Source organism: Dreissena polymorpha, chromosome 12 (genome assembly GCF_020536995.1).
Source record: "Dreissena polymorpha isolate Duluth1 chromosome 12, UMN_Dpol_1.0, whole genome shotgun sequence".
Classification (NCBI taxonomy): domain Eukaryota; kingdom Metazoa; phylum Mollusca; class Bivalvia; order Myida; family Dreissenidae; genus Dreissena; species Dreissena polymorpha.
In genome coordinates, this window is record NC_068366.1 from 65,505,683 (window position 1) to 65,530,908 (window position 25,226).

General features: G+C 35.7%; 1 protein-coding gene and 1 long non-coding RNA gene across 2 annotated transcripts in view; both read right to left on the reverse strand.

Moving 5' to 3' along the window:
• Positions 1-10,343, reverse strand: part of LOC127852233 (spatacsin-like) — a 59,225-nt gene extending 48,882 nt beyond the window's left edge. Inside the window, exons 1-2 of the mRNA XM_052386119.1 lie at positions 10,083-10,343; positions 1,068-1,225 (exon numbers count right to left, since the gene is read on the reverse strand). Of these exons, the coding sequence (XP_052242079.1) occupies positions 1,068-1,225; positions 10,083-10,303 (379 nt within the window). The 5' untranslated portion in view covers positions 10,304-10,343. The remainder of the gene's footprint in view (positions 1-1,067; positions 1,226-10,082) is intronic.
• An 11,416-nt stretch (positions 10,344-21,759) lies between these two features.
• LOC127852254 (uncharacterized) lies at positions 21,760-24,588 on the reverse strand. Its single transcript, XR_008036148.1, has 3 exons — positions 24,177-24,588; positions 22,427-24,015; positions 21,760-22,188 (listed from the first exon to the last, which is right to left on the reverse strand). It is a non-coding gene; the product is annotated as an uncharacterized LOC127852254 (long non-coding RNA).
• Positions 24,589-25,226: the final 638 nt, after the last annotated feature.

Genomic DNA, 25,226 nt, shown 5'->3' on the forward strand with positions numbered 1-25,226 from the left:
GACAATACGGTCAATCTCAACCATGCATGGCCCCATTCCCAACCCTGGGGCGCCCCGCCCACATAGGCCACACCCACCAAAAATTTCCATTTACCACTATAATTTTTTCATTTCTACACGGATTCACTTCAAATTGATACTGAACTTTTGTTATGACATTAGGGTCAATCTCAACTATGCATGGCCCCAATCCCAACCCTGGGGCGCCCGCCCACATAGGCCACACCCACCAAAAAATTCCATTTACTATAATGTTTTCATTTCTACACGGATTCACTTCAAATTGATACTGAACTTCTCTTATGACATTAGGGTCAATCTCAACTATGCATGGCCCCATAACCAACCCTGGGGCCCCGCCCACATAGACCACACCCACCCAAAATTGCCTTTACTATAATTTCTTCATTTCTACACCGATTCACTTCAAATTGATATTGAACTTCTCTTATGACAATACAGTCAATCTCAACTATGCATGGCCCCATTACCAACCCTGGGGCGCCCCGCCCACATAGACCACACCCACCCAAAATTGCCTTTTACTATAATTTCTTCATTTCTACACCGATTCACTTCAAATTGATACTGAACCTCTCTTATGACAATACGGTCAATCTCAACTATGCATGGCCCCATTACCAACCCTGGGGCGCCCTGCCCACATATGTCACACCCACCCAAAATTGCCTTTTACTATAACTTCTTCATTTCTACACCAATTCACTTCTAATTGATGATGAACTTCTCTTATGACAATACCGTCAATCTCAGCTATGCATGGCCCCATTACCAACCCTGGGGCACACCTAGGTCAAACATTCGGCGTGGGGATACGCGTCGGCCTCTGCCGCGCCATTTCTAGTTAGCTCTTACTCTCACTCTTCCTCCCACTTTCTCTGAAAGGTGTTAATTCACTTTTTATTGTAATATTTTGGAAAATTCTTTTCAGATTTTTTTCATTGCATTTCTGGTGATTGATAAACAATTTTTATATTGAGCGGGCTGGGATTTTATAGCATTTCCAATCTGGCCATATGTTAAATTAGCAGACTGATAAATACTACCTTTTACAAGCTGTAAGATGTCAATATTCTGGTGGAAACACTTCAACTCATCTTTCTCAAAAGTGTAAGTGTCAAATACATGGTCACTTGTTACAGCAAATCCACACCAGTCATAACTTTCATTTGACGCTCTGTTCTCTGGATTGACAGTTGTGAAACTGAAAAATATGAAAGAATTCTGGTTAAGTTGTCACTTCAAATGATGGCTAAAATAACTTCAGGGAACAGGTTTTATGGCACTGACAAGACCTTTGTATGTTGCGCAATGTCAGAGAGTATTTAAAAAGGGACATTTTAAGATAGGTGAGCAAGAACACGGTACAGATGTGTACAAGTTTGCTAAAAGCAAGTCGCCCTGCAGGGCCACCAGAGTACAAAATTAGGTCCCCCATACTTATTTTGTGGTTGCCCCGAATTGTTTACAGAAAAATGATAATGATCATGATTTAAAGCAATGATCATGATCGCGATATAGCTTGTGATGTACATGTATAGCACATCATTTGTTTAATATGATTTATTAAAACAACTCTATTGGCTTACCCATTTAAATGAATAACATCAATTATCAAACTGATTTAGTTAAATAAATTTTGAATGGCAACTATGGGTTATACAAACAGGTAAAAATGTTAAGTCCCAAAAGCGTATCCAATTTTTTCTACACACAAGACACATGATGACGTGAAATTAGCTGATATGAAAGTTCAAACAACGCATGTATTTTGTGTGTAAGGAAAAAAGTACATAACTTGATTTTTAATTACACAGTGAAAAGATGTTTCCATGGGAAGCACGTGCTATAAGCTAATGACGTGAGACTGTTACAATTCCAGGATGTTGAGCATTCGGGTATTATGCTTGTTGCTCTATGAGTGAAGACACCGAGAAGGTGCGAAAAATGGGATTGAACAGGATTTATTCATAGAAAGGGATTTTATGTTGATGAAAATGCGGTCATTCGATCGGGCGAGTGTTTCAGAATTGAATTCGCCTGAGGCTAATAGTAAGTCGCCAATTCGAGCGGGCGACCGTAATTTTACACCCCTGATCAGCAAAAATGACTTCTTTACTCTTTCAGTGCTTGAACCGAATTTTGAAGGCCTTTGCAAACAGTTTGGATCCAGATGAGACGCCACAGAACATGGTGTCTCATCTGGATCCAAACTGTTTGCTATTCTGAAACATGTAGTATTCTTTAAAAAAAATTGAAGAAAATAATAATTTAAGAAATTCAGCAGACAACATTTTAGCAGACGACAAATTTCCCAGCATGCAAAGGGTTAATGGGGCACACCTGATCTTGTAATGATGAGGTTACAATTGGTGATGGCATGTTTTCAATGCGTACAATTATCTGCAAATAGTAGGATCATGTGACAATTAAACAAGAAGGGAGTATAAATTATTTTTAATTAAATACAAGAAATTGTCCAATCTAGCATGTTTACAATAGGCATATATACAACACATTTCATTCTTAAAACAAAATATACTATCACAATAAAAACTCCAAGTTTTACTTTTAAGACACCTTTGGGGGGAAATTCTTTAACAATAAAGCAAACCTTCATTAGAATTTTATATAATTATATCAAAATTTTAAATGCACCTTGTTACATTAGATTGCTGTTTTATGTATTTTGTATTACATAAGCTGGAGCATTTTTAATTAAGGAATACTTGTTTTACTCACATCTTTAGTGCATGTAACATTAAAATTAAGAATAGTTGAGTTTTTATATCAAGACATATTTAAATGCATCAAGCACCATTTAAGATTTTTTTGTTGCTGATAGTCTTTGGTGGATTAACTGTAGGCGGGCCTAAAAACAAAATATTCCACTTTCCTGTAACCTGATTAGTATCATTACAAGACAACTCCCAAATTCTTCAGAATGTGGGTCATTTCAAGTCCATTATTAACAAAAAAATGCTTCACTCTCCATGCCTTTTGTATACCACACTTATAAATGGGTCTCCATGCATCCATACTGTATAAGACACATAATTGTTCTTAAATATTTAATTGAGAAACAGTACAACTTTTGAACTATCTTATATATTATGTAAAATTCACTAAAAACTGCTAAGGTACCTTTGGTCATATGTATCACTTTTGAAAAAAAATAGCATTTATACAATTTTATCACACATCAAGAAGAACATGAATTGAATACATAATATTTCTTTTTCAGACAAAACGTGTAGAAAACTACAAAATAAAACAAATAAAATCATTGAAATCCATCCTCTACACTTCTTGAATGCTAAAATGAGCGTTTAAGAATGCATTGGTACAGCAAAAATTTCTTCATTTTTTTTTTCTTTTCATAAAATTTCTTCATGGTAAAGGCAACAAGAGATGTGTTTGTCAGAAACACAATGCCCCCTATTGCACCGCTTTGAAATAAAATTTCAATATATCATTTGGCAGGTTTAGAAATTATCTCCCTTTTAAGCTTATTACTTCCCTTGGATTTGTTTTTTAGACCTTTGATCTTGAAGGATAACCTTGACCATGACCTTTCACCACTCAAAATGTGCAGCTCAATGAGATACACATGCATGCCAAATATCAAGTTGCAATTGTCAATATTGCAAAAGTTATTGCAAAACTTTAACCATGGATAAAGTTTTGGGACACACACAATAAATGACAGACAGACAGGCCAGAAACAATATACCCCCGATCTTTCGATCCGGAGGCATAAAATACAATGATATTTGACCTTTGACCTTGAAGGATGATCTTGACCTTTCACCACTCAAAATGAGCAGCTAAATGAGATACAAATGCATGATAAATATCAAGTTGGTATGTTCAATATTGCAAAAGATATCAAACTTTAACCAAGGTTAAAGTTTTGGGACAGGATGACAGACAGACAGACAGACAGACAGAAAGACAGGACAAAAACAATATACCCCCGATCAATTGATCCGGGGGGATAAAAACCATATTAAACTAGAAATGGCACGGCAGAGGCCGACCCGTACCCCCATGCCTTGTGTTTGACACAGGGGGCGCCACAGGGTTGGTAATGGGGCTATGCATAGTTCAGATTTACCGTATTGTCATAAAAGATGTTCAGTATCAAAATATTAATTTAGTAAATCAGTGTAGAAATGAAGAAGTTAATGTAAAATAACATAAAACAAGATGTGTTTGTGAAACACAATGTCCCCCTATATGATGTTTGACCTTGTAGGATGACCTTGACCTTGTGAAGGATGACCTTGACCTTTCACCACTCAAAATGTACAGCTCCATGAGATACACATGCATGCCAAATATCAAGTTGCTATCTTAAATATTGCAAAAGTATTCATAAAATAAGCAATTTGGGCCACATAAATTTGACCTCTGACCTTGAAGGATGACCTTGACCTTTCATCACTCAAAATGTGCAGCTCCATGAGATGCACATGCATGCCAAATATCAAGTTGCTATCTTCAATATTGCAAAAGTATTTATAAAATAAGCGATTTGGGCCACATATATTTGACCTCTGACCTTGAAGGATGACCCAGGGGTCTCGCGAGTAGGCGAAGTGGGCGATTTCTTCGCCCAATTATTGGCAATTAATCTTAACTTCGCACATTAACTTCATGAAGGCGAAGTGACTTCTCCTCCTTTTAATGATTTACTTTGTGCCAGACATTGACGATTAAAATCGATTTGATGTGGAGAATTGGACACAGGAGGATTCTCAGCCATAAGTTGCCCCATTTACAGGTCATGCAAAGTTGAATATTCAACAGAACAGTCTGGAGCTATAACACTTCTTGAAATTGTTAATAGATGATGCCTTGATTAATTGCCTTGTGCTGGCTACCAATAACTATGCTTCCGCAATGTTAAATGGCCCATTGAAAAATACTAAGGAATGATCAAATGGGAAGAGGTAACCTTTCACTGGCAATAAATGTGGGGCTCATTTACAGGTCAGATTTGGAATCTCTGCTGCAAAATGAGATTTTTTATGAATTTTAAATTTGAAACAAATATTTGTAACAAAATATAAATTTGATTTAATTCAAAACAAATATGTGTAACAAAATATGAATTTGATTTATTAAATGTTGAATTGCTTAAAATTAACAAGGAAGTAAAAGTAAAAAGATTCTGAACATTACTGGCTTGTTACAATTGAAGTTTATTTGATACACCTGTTCAGGAAAAAAAAGTACCATTATAATCAACAATCAATTAGAAATAAGAAAAATGTCGGTTTTATACCCTTAACATGTCTTATTGTATAAAACAAGTGAAGAGTTGATTAAACACTGAGCAGAAACCACTTATCCGTTAAGTTGCCGAAAAATATACGTACAAATGTAATACTAAGATCTATGACGCAAATGTACCATTTCTCCCAAAGATGTTACCAATTCTCCCTATTTTGGCTTTAGGGAGAAGTGACTTCTCCCTAAATTTTGAACCTAGCTAGACCCCTGTGACCTTGACCTTTCACCACTCAAAATGTGCAGCTCCATGAGATACACATGCATGCCAAATATCAAGTTGCTATCTTCAATATTGCAAAAGTATTCATAAAATGAGCGATTTTGGCCACATATATTTGACCTCTGACCTTGAAGGATGACCTTGACCTTGACCTTTCACCACTCAAAATGTGCAGCTTCATGAGATACACATGCATGCCAAATATGAAGTTGCTACTTTCAATATAGCAAAAGTTATTGCAAAATGTTAAAGTTGGCGCAAACAGACCAACAGGCAGACCAACAGACAGACCAACAGACAGGGCAAAAACAATATGTCCCCCACTACTATAGTGGGGGACATAAAAATGAGTGACAATCTCTGACCCGGCCCCACCCCAACCCCCATAACTTTTGACCCAGGGTTCAGATCAAAATTCCAAATAATGCACTGTCGCACATATGCTCATAGCTACAATGTGTGTTTCAAGGTTCTAGTGTTTATAGTAAAGGAGGAGCTGATAGTGGCCAGGACGGACAGACAGCAAAGATAACCACAATGGGGATAAAAATATGTCCCATGTATGCGTATAAAATCAAGTTCAATCAACCAATTACACCGCAACAAACACAATACCTTTGAAATCGATATCAAATTGCTTGTTTTTCGTGTAAAAATACTCAAAACAAAAACTTGATAAAACCGCTTTTAAATCAAAAGCATGAACAATTAATTGACGGTTTCAGCAAAGGAAAGGCAAAAGGTTATGCTCCACTAATTTGTTGACCTGTGTATTTGATGGTCTGGTCTTATGCTGGCGGCTAAAAGTTTGTAGTGTATAACAGTGACACATTATTATGACAGTCATTTGGTTGCTTAAGATTTATTGGTAAATAAACATAGCTCACGCAATAGATTGTTGCTGTTTTTCCTTTGGTTGAAATATTTTAGTTATATAAATTGACATATTTTCACATTTTAAATTCATAATATCAGGGCGTTTTCAATTCCATGACTGTAGATATTTCCTGGAAAAGTTTATGATGAAACTTGGATTAATGATTTTGCAAGTACATGATATCCTGTACTTTGTTTTAATTTGCGCAAACAGGACATATCAATGATATCTTTTGTTACTTTCTTCCAGAAAACATTTTAAGTGGCTCATAATAACAAATTAATATAAAGTTTACATGAAACAAGAGGGCCTGAAAGGCCCAAAGTCGCTCACCTGAGATAACAAGATATTATTGGGACAAATCTTCTGACCAAGTTTCATGAAGATCGGAAAATAAATGTGGCCTCTAGAGTGTAAACAAGGTTTTACTATAGCCATATAAGGAAAAATGCCCCGCCCCTTGGAAGCCATGTTTTTCAAGCAAACATAATTATTTTCGAACTCATCCAAGATATCATTGAGACCAATCTTCTGACCAAATTTCATGAAGATTGGACAATAAATGTGGCCTCTAGAGTGTTAACAAGGTTTTACTAAAGACATATATATAGCCATATAAGGAAAAATGCCCCGCCCCTGGTGGCCATGTTTTTAAAGCAACCAAAACCATTTTCTAAGTCATCCAAGATATCACTGGGACAATCTTCTGACCAAGTTTCATGATGATTGGAAAATAAATGTGACCTCAAGAGTGTTCACAAAGTTTTACTATAGCCATATAAGGAAAAATGCCCCTCCCCCAAGGTGGCCATGTTTTTCAACCAACCGGCATCATTTTTAAACTCATCCAAGATAACATTGGGATGAATCTTCTGACCACATTTCATGAAGATTGGACTATAAATGTGGCCTCTTGAGTGTTAACAAGATTTTACTATAGCCATATATAGCCATATAAGGAAAAATGCCCCACCCCTTGGCAGCTATGTTTTTCAAGCAAACGCAACCATTTTCAAACTTATCCATGATATCAATAAGACAAATCTTCTGACCATATTTCATGAAGATTGCACAATAAATGTGGCCTCTAGAGTGTTAACAAGGTTTTACTATAGCCATAAAAGGAAAAATGCCCCGCCCCCTGGTGGCCATGTTTTTCAACCAAAGGGCATCATTTATGATCTCGTCCAAGATATTTTTGGGATGAATCTTCTGACCAAGTTTCATGAAGATTGGACAATAAATGTGGCCTCTAGAGTGTTAACAAGATTTTACTATAGCCATATAAGTAAAACTGCCCCGCCCCTTGGCAGCCATGTTTTTCTAGCAAAGGTTACCATTTTCAGACTCATCCAAGATGTCATTGGGACAAATCTTCTGACCAAGTTTCATGGAGATTGGAAAATAAATGTGGCCTCTTGAGTGTTAACAAGGTTTTACTATAGCTATATAGGGAAAAATGCCCCGCCCCCTGGCGGCCATGTTTTTCAACCAACCGGCATCATTTTCGAACTCGTCCAAGATATTATTGGGATTAATTTTCTGACCAAGTTTCATGAAGATCAGACAATAAATGTGGCTTCTAGAGTGTTAACAAGATTTTACTATAGCCATATAAGGAAAAATGCCCCGCCCCTTGGGCCTTGGCAGCCATGTTTTTCAAGCAAACGTTACCATTTTCAAACTCATCCTAGATATCATTGAGACCAATCTTCTGACCAAATTTCATGAAGATGGGACAATAAATGTGGCCTCTAGAGTGTTAACAAGGCAAATGTTGATGACGAACAACGGACTACGCACGATGGACAAAAGGTGATCACAAAAGCTCACCATGAGCACATTGTGCTCAGGTGAGCTAAAAAGCAATACCCAGAGACATGAAGGGTAAGTATCTGCAAGTTGATTATTGCAGCTAGCCCTTAACTTATAAAATTCCATTTTTGACCAAAATTGACCAACTTCCATTGTTTGGGTTTATTATGAATGTTTAAACTGAGATTAAGCAGGTGATAAACCAGAGATATAAACTATAACACATGCCCCAAATCCAGCGCTTCCGTTAGCTTTTAAAAGTTGGAAGTCCTGACTTTCAAGCCTAAAATTTTGGACGTCCCAGACATAAATTTTGAAGTCCCACTTTTATTTCAGAATTTGAATATACGTTCATGTTCCAACTCTATCCATTACCCAAAAAATCCAGTATAATTACGACTTGTATTTTCAAAACCAAAATACGGTCAATATTGACGTCCGCCATTTTATGCAAGTGCATATACAAATTGAATTGTGGGATGGGGGAATTCCCATTGAACATGCGTTAATCACGTGATGCGATTTGAAAGCATAGAGCACTATTCATATTTAGTAATTAAGACAAATCAACGACTGAATTTAAAATGTTACATGTACCTCCTTTTAGAAAAGTTTGTGTAAGTGAAAGCGAATTTCGGAGTATAAAAAGAATCTTTTTTTTAATTTACCGAGTACACTTCATTCCGAATCGGGATATAACTTGTCAGGTCATTCATGCATGTAGACCAATATGTATGCATAGTTTGGCATTCTCAAAACAAGTTATTTAACTACTTATTGCATTATGTGTTATGGCAATTGATATAACAAAATACATTATTCAATTTTAGTATTTTCAAATGGGTATAATTAAACAGGTTTTATTTTTCCTTCTTTGTGACCCGCCGAAAATCGGCCCTTTACCCTCCGATTTTTTGTTCCCCTCAGCTGGTAAATTTTCCCCTAGATTTCATTTTCCCCTCAAAAAAAATTTTTTTTTTTTTTTTTTATTTTTTTTTTTTTAAATATAAGCTTACCTGATCCAGTGAAGAAAATAGAAAAATATTGCATAATTAAATTTTCTGTTTCCTTGAATTTGTTTTAAAAACAGTAAAATATGCTTAATGGATTATTAAAGACTTTCCTTATTTTCCCCAAAATCCGGCGTTTCGTGTGATTTTTTCCCCCAAAATCCGACATTTCGCGCGATTTTTTTCTCCTCAAAAAAGGCCAGGCCCTTTCCCCAATATCAGATAAAAACCCCTGTTAAATTTGTTATCCAAAATCATTTCCAGATTTTATTATTCACGGAAAGTTAAGAAAATTCTAGCAACAAATAAACATTTCTCATGTATTTCGTGTACAGATGAAAATCATGCGAAAATTAGACTTCTTGTACAACATCGCATCCTTTTTCCTCGGGGAAAGCGAGGACTTAAATATTTGATTGCTGAATAAAATCTTTGTAGCGCAGAGGTCGCTAATATTATTGTATACAGCTTCACGTGGGGTCCGTGTGTATTCGGCCGCCTGAGCGCTGATTGGCTGATGCGCTTACCAAGAAGAATCTGATTAACATCTGGAAAAATCAATATTGGCCGCTCGCTGAGAAATTCATTGAAAACAGTAGCTCTTAGGCGGATTTAACGGTCTGAATAACTCAATATACTCTTGACATTTGTCTGTGTTGTGTATCAGAAAATAGCATACATGCGGATTATCGGACGTCCAAGGGACTTCCACCATTTGCATAATGGACATACAACTGCCGTTTTTGAACGTAACTTACGCCCGGATGTCCACTTACAGAAGCGCTGCCCAAATCTGTGATATAAAGTTCAATATATAAAAGAATGCATAAAATTTAGAAACCTCTGAACATGGTGAATTTCCCAGTGATTGGACTGATTTGCTCTGTTGCAAATTCTCTCCAAAAGCAGCGTGCCATCTGTCTGATGTATTGTACAAATACAGTTCGCTAAGTCCAAACCGAATTTCTTCAAATTTGATGTAGTTAACTTGGTGCGAAGCTTATGTAAATCATAGCGAAAACAATGCATTTCCTGATTCTCAAAATTCATTGCTACCGCCATTTTGAACAGGTCACATGATCACTACAGACAAATGTTTAAAAATCGGCTCTCGACATTCGTTTACGGAGCGATGTTAAAAACTAATTCATAATATTATCTGTGACTTGTTCGTCCATATCTGGTAATTCTACAGTTAGGGAACCAATCACGACGCCGAGTTGTCGTTACATGCTCTCACATACAATCGCTACCATCACAAGAAAATCCTACCAGATTAGGTATGATTTTTTTTATTATGAAAAGAAATATCATTTTCAAAATAAAATAAATAAATATATTTTATAGCTATAAATACCATACCGTTCTAAAGTATAATACAAGAGATGTTTAAAAGCGAAATTAGTTAGAAAATATATAGCCTTAAATAAAAAGTAACTAACCTCAATAGACCGTTCCATAATTTAGTAATTACCCAATTATCTCCCCTGAATACTCTCCGCGTCCGCCATTACACTACTGCCAAACAACCGGTAACATATATAAGAGAGCACCGATTATTCAACGGGTGAATTTCTTTCTTTTTGTAAAACTTGTTTGTTTGTCATGCAAATTGTATGAAATAAAGTTTTTCTGCTAGAGGAGATGTTAAGTTAGTGTTATAACAGAAAAATGTTTGAAAAACGTGCATTTTTTAGGTATTTGTCTAGGAAAATAAACACGTTAACACATTTAAAAAAAACATTTAATTAAACTAAATGCAATATTTATCATTTGATTATATGCATCAATCTTAAAATCGCGTAATCCTTTGCATTCCAGTGTTGAATTGCCCGTTTGTTCTGCATAATCCGATTATCTCGTTTTGATCAGATATTATCCAGACTTAACTAACAACATGGCGTCATCCCGGGGTGTCATAAACCACACTGGGTGGCAGATGACAGTCTGGTCATTAAACACAATTGATGATGCCACCATGTCTTCTCTTTCTGGTAGTATTAAGCAGTCATTTGGTTTAATATTTTACCTCCGACATACTTAACAGTTGCGTTCATTAGATATGTTACATATTGTACAAATTAAAAGTTATGTCCAATATAGAATATCAGAAATTGTACACCGTAAAGATACTAGCCCGTTTAATCCCTGGTTTAATTTATGAAAAAAAGTATTTGATAATTATAAAATTTACCTAAAAACATAACATTTAACGTATTTAGCGGGTATCGGTTAATTAAAACTACGTCATTTCGTATGAAGATTTAATGTTACGGCAATGCACGAACGACATCATAAAACAAGAAATTACATTTGACACGAACGGGGGTAAATATTGTTTAAAAAAATATTAATATAGATATATGTGTGTTAAAATGTTAGATATTTGCCACTCATACTCACTAGTAACGAGTTTTCAATATACATGAATACACAGTTCAAATTGCATCATGTAAAGTTGTGTTTTTCAGTTGTATGTTTATATTCCTCAATAGCGTCATTCTCTGTACAATACCCATCAAATTAAAATTACATGTTAATGCTGTCATGCACTTCGCTTTTAATAGGGCTTTGTAGTACGTTTATTTTCAATGCACCCCTTATACTTTCTATTACTCACGTGTTTATCACACTAACGTACTCATGCCATTCATAATTATATTTTTATAATTAGATGTATTACTATTGTAATTTATTGAAGCTTTTCTGCAAAAAATATTACGGCTTATGCATAGAGCTCTTTGTTGTGTCAAATTGTCGGCCTTTCAGTCTTCAGATAATCTTTAATTTGATGCTTATGCCGCGTTTTTAAAGTTGCAAATAAATGTATTAATAAATTCGTTTGGCGCTTAATAAAATATTTTTGAAATATTATTTAGGTGTTTTTTCGGAGTTTTTTGTGTGGATTAATTGACTAAACATTTGGTGTCGTTATCCATATGTTTTGCGTTACTTCAAAGACCTATAAAATACATTTTTTAGTATTTTTTAGCTTTATAGCTGTTAAATGATTCACAGATGAAAATATAGATATATCACATAGATCACATTCTCTTCATCTTCCGAATAATCACATAAAAGATCGTCAAGATCAATATCACTCTCTCATAATAAAAAGCTCGTTTTTTAACGTGACAAAATTCCATAATTAAATATAAATCCAAACCACAATTTTTTATCTTTGATATCAGTTAGAACAAGAAAAATAAAGAAAGGCGTATCAAAAATATCATACTTAATATAATATGTTATGATTTTGGAATGTAGATTTTTACCACATGAGACCAATTACAAACAATTAGCGGTAATTAATTGCGCGAGAATCTTTAATAAGTATTAATTAAAATATAAATTGCTTGATGTTGCGGCTATTAAAATCAACACAACAATACATGCGTGAATTGTTTGTGAAACGTTAAAAGTAACAAGTCTAAGACATAGTATGAGCGACTGAACCGGCAAATTTTCGCCGATGATTACCACTTGATTACAGATATAAAAAAAACAAATACACGAAAGCATTTTAAACATTTTATTTGTAACAATCAATCTCAACTTCAAACAATCATTTAAACAACAAAAATGTGATAATCGCCTCACATTAATTCATTAAGTAATTTATTTATCCGACAACGGTTAAGCGGGTATTCTCTACGTTTTTGGCTTTTGGAATCGCAGTCTCGCACCAGTTAGCAGCAGTGTAATGGCGGACAGTCACGTGACTGACAATATGGCGGCGGTCAATTTATCGATTATGGAACGGTCTATAGTGTCGACCAGAGTGCTGCTAACACAGGTGGTTAGCGTGTGGCTATGATATTAATAAGTAAAAACATAATGTTCAATGATAAATAATCATATAACATATATATATAACAAGGTATTCAACTCGAAATCGCCCGAAAACAGGGTGTATCGCTTTGAACAGCCATTAAGTTTACTTCATCAATTTTGCAGCGATTTTCACGATCTCTGTCTTATTCAACGCATATATGAATTATAAATCACTACTTGTATTACGTTGAGGCTAGAATTGACTTTCTGATCTCGTCCACTGAAAAATTGCAATCGAGTTCTTCGATGCTTATATTGGCGTCGCCAAGTGAGAGATCATTTGCATCAAAATTGCTAAGGTTTTGTGTATAAGATTTTTTTTTTGAAATGGCGAATGAAATCGTCGACATCAATATTGTTAGGTTTTGCCTTTGTGTTATTTTTTAATTTGTTGATGTATTTCCAGAATTTACGGGTATCTGTTTTACTTAGCGTAGATAATATTTGCTTTTCTTTTGCAAAATAATCCCGCTTTGCTTTATTTTTAATATTTGAATAGTCGTTTCTGGCTTTCAAAAATAGAGCCCTATTTTCATTTGTATTGTTATTGATTAAACGCCGTTTACAACTAACTATAGAATTCGTTTTTGTAATATTTGCATGTATTATCGAACCATGGTATTAGTTTTCTCACATTGGGAGGTTTTGGGCATTTGTTACCAGACACGGTGATATGTTTACCGTTTACCTCGAAAGAAATATCGTAAATTAATGAGGATAGTCAACAAGATCGCTCGTATGAATATTTGGAACGCAACCACTAAATCGTCATGTTGCAGACCGGTCAGTCATTTAGACGTGTAAGCTACGCGCCTTACTTTTCGCATTTGTATTATTTTACCTTGTACGATTTTCAGAATGTGAATTTTGTAGTTATTTTTTTTTAATGTGTGAAGAATTATAATTTTGTATTGATCAATGCCAACTAAGTTTACATGACTTGTTATATACGTGTTGAATTACTCTAAAGCCAAATTTCAACAAAATCCGTTCGAAAGGGGACTTCTATTGATTTGAATACGTGTTGCGTTAGAAACTTCTCCAAGTAAAGACAAAATAAGTCACTCATCCAGGGTAAAAAGTTCAATAAATCTTCAACGTCACTGGTCAGCTTCACAGATTTAACGGGACCCTTTCGTTCTTGAAAAGTTCATGTTATTTGTAACAATGACACCCGATATGTGTGATAGTAGCGGATCCGTGGTCTAGTGGTAACACACTGGCTTCACAATCCAGAGATCGCTGGTTCGATCCCCCGCTGCACCTAACCTACTAACTCGTCTTTCGCATGAGACGTTAAACCGAGGTGCAGTGTACTAGGTGCTATACACCGGGCACTAAAAGACCCAGGGTCACCTCTGGAACGGGGTGTCTCCTGTATCTTGCACTATCCCCCGTAACCAACTAACACGTCTTTCTGGGGGCGATGGCCATATGGGAGACAATCCCGGTGCACTCGATAAAAAAGAAAAACAACAACAGATATGTGTGATCATCATAAGGTAAGATAGACATGGAGTTGTTGAATAGCACTTCATGACTATGTAGTGTTAAAACTTGCTATTACCATTTAAAAATTACTGACCAAAGTCATGAGTATAAAAATGTCAAATATTTATTGAAAACGTTATCAAAAATTTGTATGACCTAGTTGTCATACAGTATGTGTGATATATGTAAGCATTTATTTAAAACATGTCTATAACTTTAAGCATGTTATATTTACAAAAATAAATTGAGCACATACAAGCCCTTAATATGATAACTGCAGTGCAGTTTAATCATTATTATTGTGGTATGTGCCACACAAAAAAACATGCAAGATTGGCTTTGGTATATAACATGTAATGGCGGTTTACTTTGACATTGAATAAATTAACAAGGTTGTGAATTTGGATGAAAGTAATAGAATCGACACGCATTTCACATACCTTCGTCACAAAAGTTGTTCAGATTTTTTTTCTTAAAACGGTATACTAGTATTCAATGCTTTAGAAATGGCAGCGATTTTCATTTAATAATAAAACATAAATAACTGATTATCCACCCAGATCAGGACAGATGATATAGAGAATATATGGTTGGTGCCGAGATGGAGAAAGTTTATCCGGTGAGGGTTAGAAAAAGAAAATAGGGCGAGCTTTCCATATCGGCACCAACCATGTAGCTCTATTCGATTTATGCAACACCAAAATAATGACTAAATTTTTTTCAAGTTCACGATGAATTACTTCATATAAACTGAGAAAATGTGAATTTTAACAGATGTGCCTGCAAATAAGGCTATTTATTTTCATTCAAATATAGTGTTAGTTTGTTCGATTAATGATATTTCGTTGAAAAATAAAATCAATTGCAGACGACAGAAAATAAGTTTGTATAGTAGAGTGTATGTTAACGTTCAAACTTTCTATTAATACAATGTATAAAGAAACGCCGTATATTTAAGGTGCCGAAGTAACCAGGTGTCAATGTTACTAGATACCTATTAAAGGTTATAAGTAAATAAATTTAAAGGCAAAATTGATTACTTCATTGCCATATGTTTGCTTGAATTTAATACACATTTATTACTTTTGCTATCATTTTGTTTTGACAAAACATTTCTCAAGAACTTCGCATGTATATTTTGTAAAAGGTCAAATATTAGAACATGTTCATCGGCGCGTAGGAATACGTACTTACCGTTGCCGGAGATCAACTAGTTTATTCGAACCTGCTTTATTAGGTCAATGTTTTCAACAGAGGCAGGATAAAACTTGATTGCAGTGGTTACCAGGACAGGTGTTAAAGGGATCTTTTCACGCTTTGGTAAATTGACAAAATTGAAAAAAGTTGTTTCAGATTCGCAAATTTTCGTTTTAGTTATGATATTTGTGAGGAAACAGTAATACTGAACATTTACCATGGTCTAATATAGCCATTATATGCATCTTTTGACGATTTTAAAACCTAAAAATTATAAAGCGTTGCACCGCGAAACGATTGAATAATTTGGAGAGTTCTGTTTTTGTCGTTAAATTTTGTGAAACTACGAAGATTGCTTATATAAGGTATAAAATACTTTAACTTTAAGCATGTTATATTTACAAAAATAAATTGAGCACATACAAGCCCTTAATATGATAACTGCAGTGCAGTTTAATCATTATTATTGTGGTATGTGCCACACAAAAAAAACATGCAAGATTGGCTTTGGTATATAACATGTAATGGCGGTTTACTTTGACATTGAATAAATTAACAAGGTTGTGAATTTGGATGAAAGTAATAGAATCGACACGCATTTCACATACCTTCGTCACAAAAGTTGTTCAGATTTTTTTTCTTAAAACGGTATACTAGTATTCAATGCTTTAGAAATGGCAGCGATTTTCATTTAATAATAAAACATAAATAACTGATTATCCACCCAGATCAGGACAGATGATATAGAGAATATATGGTTGGTGCCGAGATGGAGAAAGTTTATCCGGTGAGGGTTAGAAAAAGAAAATAGGGCGAGCTTTCCATATCGGCACCAACCATGTAGCTCTATTCGATTTATGCAACACCAAAATAATGACTAAATTTTTTTCAAGTTCACGATGAATTACTTCATATAAACTGAGAAAATGTGAATTTTAACAGATGTGCCTGCAAATAAGGCTATTTATTTTCATTCAAATATAGTGTTAGTTTGTTCGATTAATGATATTTCGTTGAAAAATAAAATCAATTGCAGACGACAGAAAATAAGTTTGTATAGTAGAGTGTATGTTAACGTTCAAACTTTCTATTAATACAATGTATAAAGAAACGCCGTATATTTAAGGTGCCGAAGTAACCAGGTGTCAATGTTACTAGATACCTATTAAAGGTTATAAGTAAATAAATTTAAAGGCAAAATTGATTACTTCATTGCCATATGTTTGCTTGAATTTAATACACATTTATTACTTTTGCTATCATTTTGTTTTGACAAAACATTTCTCAAGAACTTCGCATGTATATTTTGTAAAAGGTCAAATATTAGAACATGTTCATCGGCGCGTAGGAATACGTACTTACCGTTGCCGGAGTTCAACTAGTTTATTCGAACCTGCTTTATTAGGTCAATGTTTTCAACAGAGGCAGGATAAAACTTGATTGCAGTGGTTACCAGGACAGGTGTTGAAGGGATCTTTTCACGCTTTGGTAAATTGACAAAATTGAAAAAAGTTGTTTCAGATTCGCAAATTTTCGTTTTAGTTATGATATTTGTGAGGAAACAGTAATACTGAACATTTACCATGGTCTAATATAGCCATTATATGCATCTTTTGACGATTTTAAAACCTAAAAATTATAAAGCGTTGCAACGCGAAACGATTGAATAATTTGGAGAGTTCTGTTTTTGTCGTTAAATTTTGTGAAACTACGAAGATTGCTTATATAAGGTATAAAATACGTCAAGCATGTGTACTCGGCGGAATAGCTCAGTAGGCTAAAGCGTTTTTACTTCAGGCCTCTGGCAGGACTCCAGGGGTCACTGGGTCGAAACCTGCTCCGGACAATGTTCTTTTCCTTTTTTAAATTTTATTCTTGATTTTTTACTGGAGCTTTTACGATCCAATGTTTACATTTATCAATATAAAGCATTTAATGAATAAGTTAAAAAATGCCAAAATCTGTGAAAAGGCCCCTTTAACATGATTGGAGTGGTTACCACTGAGTTAGTAACAAAAGCAGATGTTTACATGATTGTAGCGTTTACCGCGGTGGAGGTACCATGGAGACCTTTACATGATGGTATCGTTTACCGCTGTAGAGGTAACCTGGAAAGATGTTTATATGTATGGCGTACCATTTGGGTCAAAAGTCAACAAGACCTACTAGGTAAAAAGAGAAATGTTCGTCGACGTACAATATGTACGTCGACGTACAAAAATTGTACTTCGCCGTACAAATATGAAATACACTTCGACGTATATATTTGTACGTCAAAGTACAATTTGTACGTCGACGTACATTTTTGTACGTCTACGTACAAGTTTTCTGAACAGTCAATCAGAACACTCGTCTCTTGAGCCGCTTTTCCTTCAGATTTATTCATAATAAATGTTTAAAACCTCTTTTTAAATTGAGGACAAAATGAATAAAAATATCAAAATTGAAAAAAAAGAATTAAAAATAAGTATCTACTTGACGGTATTTATTCTAAAATCGGTTTAAGTAATAAATATTATACACTTTATTAGACAGCCGGCCGATGTCTGATCTATATGTCATAACTTGACGCTCAAAGGGATAGGGATCACCACAGCAGGTTGCTAATACACAGTGTAGACTTCCGCTGTTTTATTGTGTTAACACGATTGTTTAGAAAGCATATGCCAAATAACATGGAATCAAATTTTGAAATAAAAATCGTATATAGTCTGCAAATAGCGCAGTGAATGTTTAACATGCGATCAAAGCAACAGATAGAGGTCTTCTGATTGGCTAACACTCAAGGGTCGGTAAAAATTGTACGTCGACGTACAATTTTGTACGTCGAAGTACAAAATAATGTACATTTCTCTTTTTATCTAGTATGTCTTGTTGACTTTTGATCCAAATGGTACGTCATATATATGATGGTATCGTTTACCGCTGTGAAGGTACTATCAAGACACGTTTACACGAAGTTAGCGTTTACCGCTGTAGGGGTAACCTGGAGAGATGTTTACATGATGCTAGCGTTAACCGCTGTAGAGGTAACCTGGAGATATGTTTACATGATGGTCGCGTTTACCGCTGTAGAGGTAACCTGGAGTGATGTTTACATGATAGTAGCGTTAACCGCTGTGAGGTAACCTGGAGTGATGTTTACATGATGCTAGCGTTTACCGCTGTATAGGTAACCTTGAGAGATGTTTACATGATGGTATCGTTTACCGCTGTGGAATGTAACCTGGAGAGATGTTTACATGATGTTAGCGTTTACGATTGTGGATGTAACCAGGGGAGATGTTTACATGATTGTAGCGTTTACCGCTGTGGAGGTAATCTGGAGAGATCTTCGATGAAAGTTTGACTGTGTGGTTTCCATGATAATCCAATAAGTTTTAGACTGTCAATTTACACACACTAAGTATTGAAAGCCATACCTGGAACTTTCGTCCCTGTACTACGGACTTCATCAGCAGAGTGTATATCTTCTGTTGGGAAACGTTAACACCGCTAATTGTCGGGTGAGCGATGTTAACGTATGGTCCCAGGTGTGCGAGAGTTGGTAGCGGCCCCAATAAGCGGCGACACATACAGACCAATATCTAGATTTCAACTCCCACCATCTCAATGAACAAAAACTGTCAGTAGTAAGAACTCTTTTTGGCAGAGCTAAATCAATAATATCAGAAGAACAGGACCTGAATAATGAAATGCAGCATGTCAGCCAGGCCTTGAAGAAGTACAACTATCCGAAATGGGCCCTGAAGAAAGGGCACAGACCAGCAAACCCAAATCCCGTACGGAGAACAAGAGAGAACCAGGGCAAGCCAAGTCTAAGGGCAACGTTGACCTTCCATATGTTCAAGGCAGGGCTCGAAATTAACATTCGCACACTCGCAAAATGCGAGTGAAAAATACCGATTGCGAGTTAAGTTTAAAGCCACTAGAATGTTTTTGCGAGTGAAGAAAATGTGGAAAAAAAGTTATATTGCTAAATGCGCTCGACGTTGTGAACGCTAAACCGCAGGTCAATTAATAGAACGTCCGAATACCCATATGCGGAAGCTCGCACCTTGTATGTAGACTGGTATACGTATAGTACATATATGCGGATGGTATTGGTACAAAGAACGTGAAACAGTCGATTATCCACACATGTTCACTATAAAAGACAAAAAACTTGAACAGTCATGTCGTCGAAGCGAAAAATAACTAGTTTCTTTTTTCCCACAGATTGAAATAACAATACGAAATATAAAGCAAAGTAAAGCGTTGAGTTGACAGAAAAAAAAACGGAAATTAAATTCTTTCACGAAAACAGTGAAAAAGTGGAAAAAAGAACTTCATATATAACACCAAAACTTGTGGTTGATGTCATATTTTATTTAGTTTTAATAGTACTATAGTCATGTCCAAACTTTCTTTTATTTATGTTTCCAGCAAAATTTGCGAGAATGTTTTTGATTTTGCGAGCTGGTATTTTAGCTGCTCGCAATGTTTTGCTAGTAGAAAGAAAGGTTAAATTCGAGCCCTGTTCAAGGTACCTCTAAACAGTTGAAGCGGGCCTTTCTTAAACACAACATCAGCGTATCCTTTAAGCCACATAAAACTCTAAGACAATTGCTAGTTCACCCTAAGGACAAACCAGACAAGAAAGACATCTGCGGACTTATCTACCATATCAAATGTGATGGCCATCCAAAGTAACAGTGTTCAATTGACTGTATTGGTAAAACTGAAAGAAATCTAAAAGCACGATTCATGGAACTTTCGCATAATTTATGTATAATACATCTTGTTCGCAATAATGCATACCCTGTGTTTACGTCAGTGTGGCCGGAAGACTCATTAGTTTGTTGACAGTAGATAAACGATTGTAAATGGGTTCCGTCCGTTTACATTATAAGATCATGACAAGATTACATGGTTAATAGATTGTTTGTTTGTTTTCGTGTCGGTGCAATTACCAGATAACAAATATGCCCGTATATGCATTTAAACAAATTGGTTTGACCCATCAAGTTGACATAACGATACATGTACAGTGGAAACCCTCTAAACCGGATCCTCTCTATACCGGAATCCTCTATCAACCGGACAAATTGTCCGGTCCCATTTTTTTCCGCTTAAAACCACGCGTAAAATATCTCCTCAAGACCGGAATCCCCTCAATTTCGAATACCGGTCATTCTTTTGATCAATATTGGGTCATTCCATATGTAATTGTATCTCTCTAAACCGCTCAGGGCGGGTTTATTGCACCTTAGACCTAGTGTCAAAAAGTTGTGAATAGCGTATTAAAGACGCGTGAAATTAATGAAGGTGGTCGAAAAAATTACAAACTGTAAAAATCGCAAAACAATTTAAAGGTATTTGTCATGTGATGTACATATTGATCAACAGAGGTGATAATACTGATTATAATTACTGATAACAAACATAGAGTTCTTAAAAGTGTGTTGTTTTTGATGTAGGAAGCCGTGCTAAATTTTGATAAGCGTTGAGTTGTTTATTACAATTGCTAATTTAGTGTCATATAAAATGGTGATTTGCAGAGTTATTGAAGCAGTTGCATAACGATATTCATTTAGATTTTCAAATATGTAATTAAGATAACTAAGACTAAAAATGTTCGAACTTCCTTCCACATTAAGCTATGTCATTGACTTTCTGAAAGTTAGATAGTCAATGTCCTCTCTAAACCGGAATCCTCTCTCTACCGGAATTTCCTCTCGGTCCTGAGGTTGTCCGGTTTAGAGGGGTTCCACTGTATATAAGCAATGCTTCTTTTGCCACTAAGAAAGGAGGGATTTAACTCATAGGAGAGACGCTGGAGGTTTATCTTCAGGGCCCCACCTGGGGTGGGTCCTGTCTGGGTGATTTACACGGATTTTGTCATGTCTTGGAAACGTTATTAGTTACTTGGAGAATTACATAGACTTGGACATATTGCATTAACAACTAATTTAAATAATTATATGGACCTGGAAACTTTACGTGTACAATTGAATAAAGAGCAAAGAACTATTCATCGACTTTATTTGAGTATGTGTTATGGTACAGAACACAGGAGACCGAGTTCAACATCATCTGAGGTCTCAATGCATATACAGGACTGTAAACCGGGCCAGGCAATCACAATGGAGAACGTTAGGATTCTGGACCGTGAGCCATCTTGGTTCGAGAGAAGGATCAAGGAGGCTATTTACATCCTTGCACTTAGACCGGCGCTAAACAAGGACGGGGGCCGCTACCAACTCTCGCATACCTGGGACCATACTTTACCATCCCCCAGCCCGACAATTAGCGGTGTTAACGTTTCCCAACAGTAGATATTCATTCTGCTGATGAAGTCCGTAGTACACGGACGAAAGCTCATGGTATGACTTTCAATACTTAGTGTGTGTGTCAATTGACAGTCTAAAACTTATTGGATTAATCTGGAGATGTTTACATGATGGTAGCGTTTACCGCTATGGACGTATTATTGGCAGATGTTTACATGATTGTAGCGTTTACCGCTATGGAAGTATTATTGGCAGATGTTTACAGAATTCTGGCGTTTACCGCTATGGAAGTAACCTGGAGAGATGTCAACATGATGGTAGCGTTTACCGCTATGGAAGTAATCTGGACTAATGTTTGCATAATTCTAGCATTTACCGCTATGGAAGTAACCTGGAGAGATGTTTACATGATGGTTACGTTTGCCATTGTGGAGGTAACCTGGAGAGATGGTTACATGATAATAGCGGTTACCGCTGTTGTGGTAACTTGGATAGATGTTTATATAATGCTAGCGTTTGCCGCTGTGGAGTACCAGGACATATGTTAACATGATTGTAGCGGTTACCGCTGTGAAGGTAATCTCGAGAGATGTTTATATGATGGTAGCGTTTGCCGCTGTAGAGGTTACCTGGACAAATGTTTACCTAATTGTAGCGGTTACCGCTGTGAAAGTAACTTGGAGAGATGTTTACATGATGGTAGCGTTTGCCGCTGTGGCGGTAACCTGGACAGAGGTTTTACATGATTGTAGCGGTTACCGCTGTGGAGGTAACATGGACAAATGTTAACATTATTTTAATGATGACCGCTTGGGAGGTAACTTGGCAAACATATCCATTGACAGCTCAAATATCGGTAACATTGCAATTTTCAAAATCTGTGTTACAAATATTAAAGAAAAATGAAAATGTTAACTCAGGCAAGAGCAATCAATCTTTGCGAAAGAATTAACATCAGTATTTTTTAATCTGCATATCACAAACAATACAGGGCAAGCAACTAAGAACGACAAAACAGAAGAAACATTTGGAAAAGCCTCTAAGGCTTCACGCGCACAGTCTGAAACGAGAACGCGCTGAACGTCTATTTGCAAGATACAAGGAAGTTTCTTTTAAAGTAAATGTTAAAGGATTAGTTGTCTGAATGAAAATGTAAAAGGCTATCAAAAAGATTTTGTATGAAGAACAAGACTATTGCCAAGCAATAAAAGTCCCCTACCTCGCATGAAGCAGTAATATAATTGTCTCCCGTTGTTTTCAAGGGACGTAATTCTTTTAAGTTTGCCTTGTAGATGGTAATTTTCTAAAAATAACTCGCTTTTTCCAATAACAGAATTGTTTTACGAACGTAATTTGTTTTAGTTTCTAAAAAATTGACTAAAAACGGAGTTAGCCATGTTTTTTTAAGAAAATGTTAGAAAAAAGATTCTAAATGAGTAAATGTAAGAATTACGAAATACTATATTAAATATCTATTTCACCTGCCCAAAATCAGTTGCAAATAGACTAAAAACCTGGTTATGAATTCGGCTATTGCAAAGCCAGGTCGGATGCTGGATGAAATATAATTATGTAACGTTCTGCCGACAAACTTATCGAACGTTCTGCAGACCCAATCGAAAGAACAGTTTAAAAACACAAACTGTTCCAGCAAGTAATTCACATTCGACAACCACAGAAGTTCAGGTACTGACGCCAAAACACCAATCGTAGTTGACAACTTTGCAAAAGTACGACTGTGTCTTTCATCTGTTTTGAAGAATAAAACCAACGCAATTTGCATCAATGCCAGCTTTATATTTGCTCGTATTGTGTCTTTTAAGAAATATGGATCGCCGTTTCGCTCAATAGTTATTATGTGCTGATTTAGTGACACATACGCCCAGCCGTAGTAAATGCATAGCTCCACGAAGTCTTCCAGCAATTCTTTCGGTCGCCAAAGGCTTATCCACAATGCTGGAATGCATACGATAACTGAAACTGTAAAATAATAATTAGTAAAAATAATATACTAGCTCCAATTGTGTTTGATAATACAGATTGAGTCAATACAAAATTATCCGTAAAGAGTGGCAACTGGATTTTCATCGTATCAACATTCAACAAAAAAGTCCAAGATGAGCGGGCCGGCGGATGCTTACCTAAAGTTTTGAATACGAAACAGACTATATTCACAAGGAAATAGTCCGAACTGGGTCCCAGAATATACCAAAAGTATGTCAGACAAATGACAGATACTATGCATGCGCACTTAGACAGAAACTGTTCCTGTCTTGTTACCATGGCGACAGTGCTATGAAATAAGTTCGACAAAAAAGTTCATGTGCTGCTTGTGGTCGTTTCTTTTTGCATCATCTGCATCTAGGCACGAATATCTGTAAAATACAAGTAAATTCGTTGAATTGATATCCCCCACCGAATAAATTTTGTTTATTGATTGTTGCAGATGGATGAAAAGGGCAATAACTGTAAAATAATAAAGTGAAGTGTTATTGTGTTTACGCATTGCACAGTTCGTCATTAATATCTGAACACACATGAAGTTTCATGTTGAATATTGTATAGATTCTGAGATATAGTCTTGAAAAGTAACATCATACGAAAAGAATAAAAGGCAATAGCTATGATTTATGAACGTGTAGGGTTATGGTTCATTTGCATGGTACTTTTCTTCAATGATAACTGTATATACACACATGATGTTTCAATTACTGTTTCATGTTGTATCGTAGCCGAGTTACCGGGGTACATACCTGAAAAATGACAATATAAAAACCCAAATGGCAATAGCTTTTATTTAAGAAAGTACATGGCAATGCTCCTCATTTGAATATATATACACCTATGAAGTTTTATTTTATATCCCAGAAAAATTACATCATCAAAACCACTCTGGATCAGCAGACGATTTATTCCACAAATCAATTAATTACGGAGGTTCCATAGATAGTCGATGTACCACAATTGCATCAAAACACAACAAAGGGAAAAAACTCATAATGAAGAAAGTGTGTGGTTGTGCATGACACCTCTCATGGATACGTTAAGTTTTATGTTGAAATCGTATGTAGTTTCTGAAATATAGCCCTAAAAAGTTTGTTTCAGACGAACATCATACAAAAAACAACGAATGTGGGATGCCTGTCTACGACCGACTGTTCCCTTAGCCTTGTATCGCAGGAACTAATTAT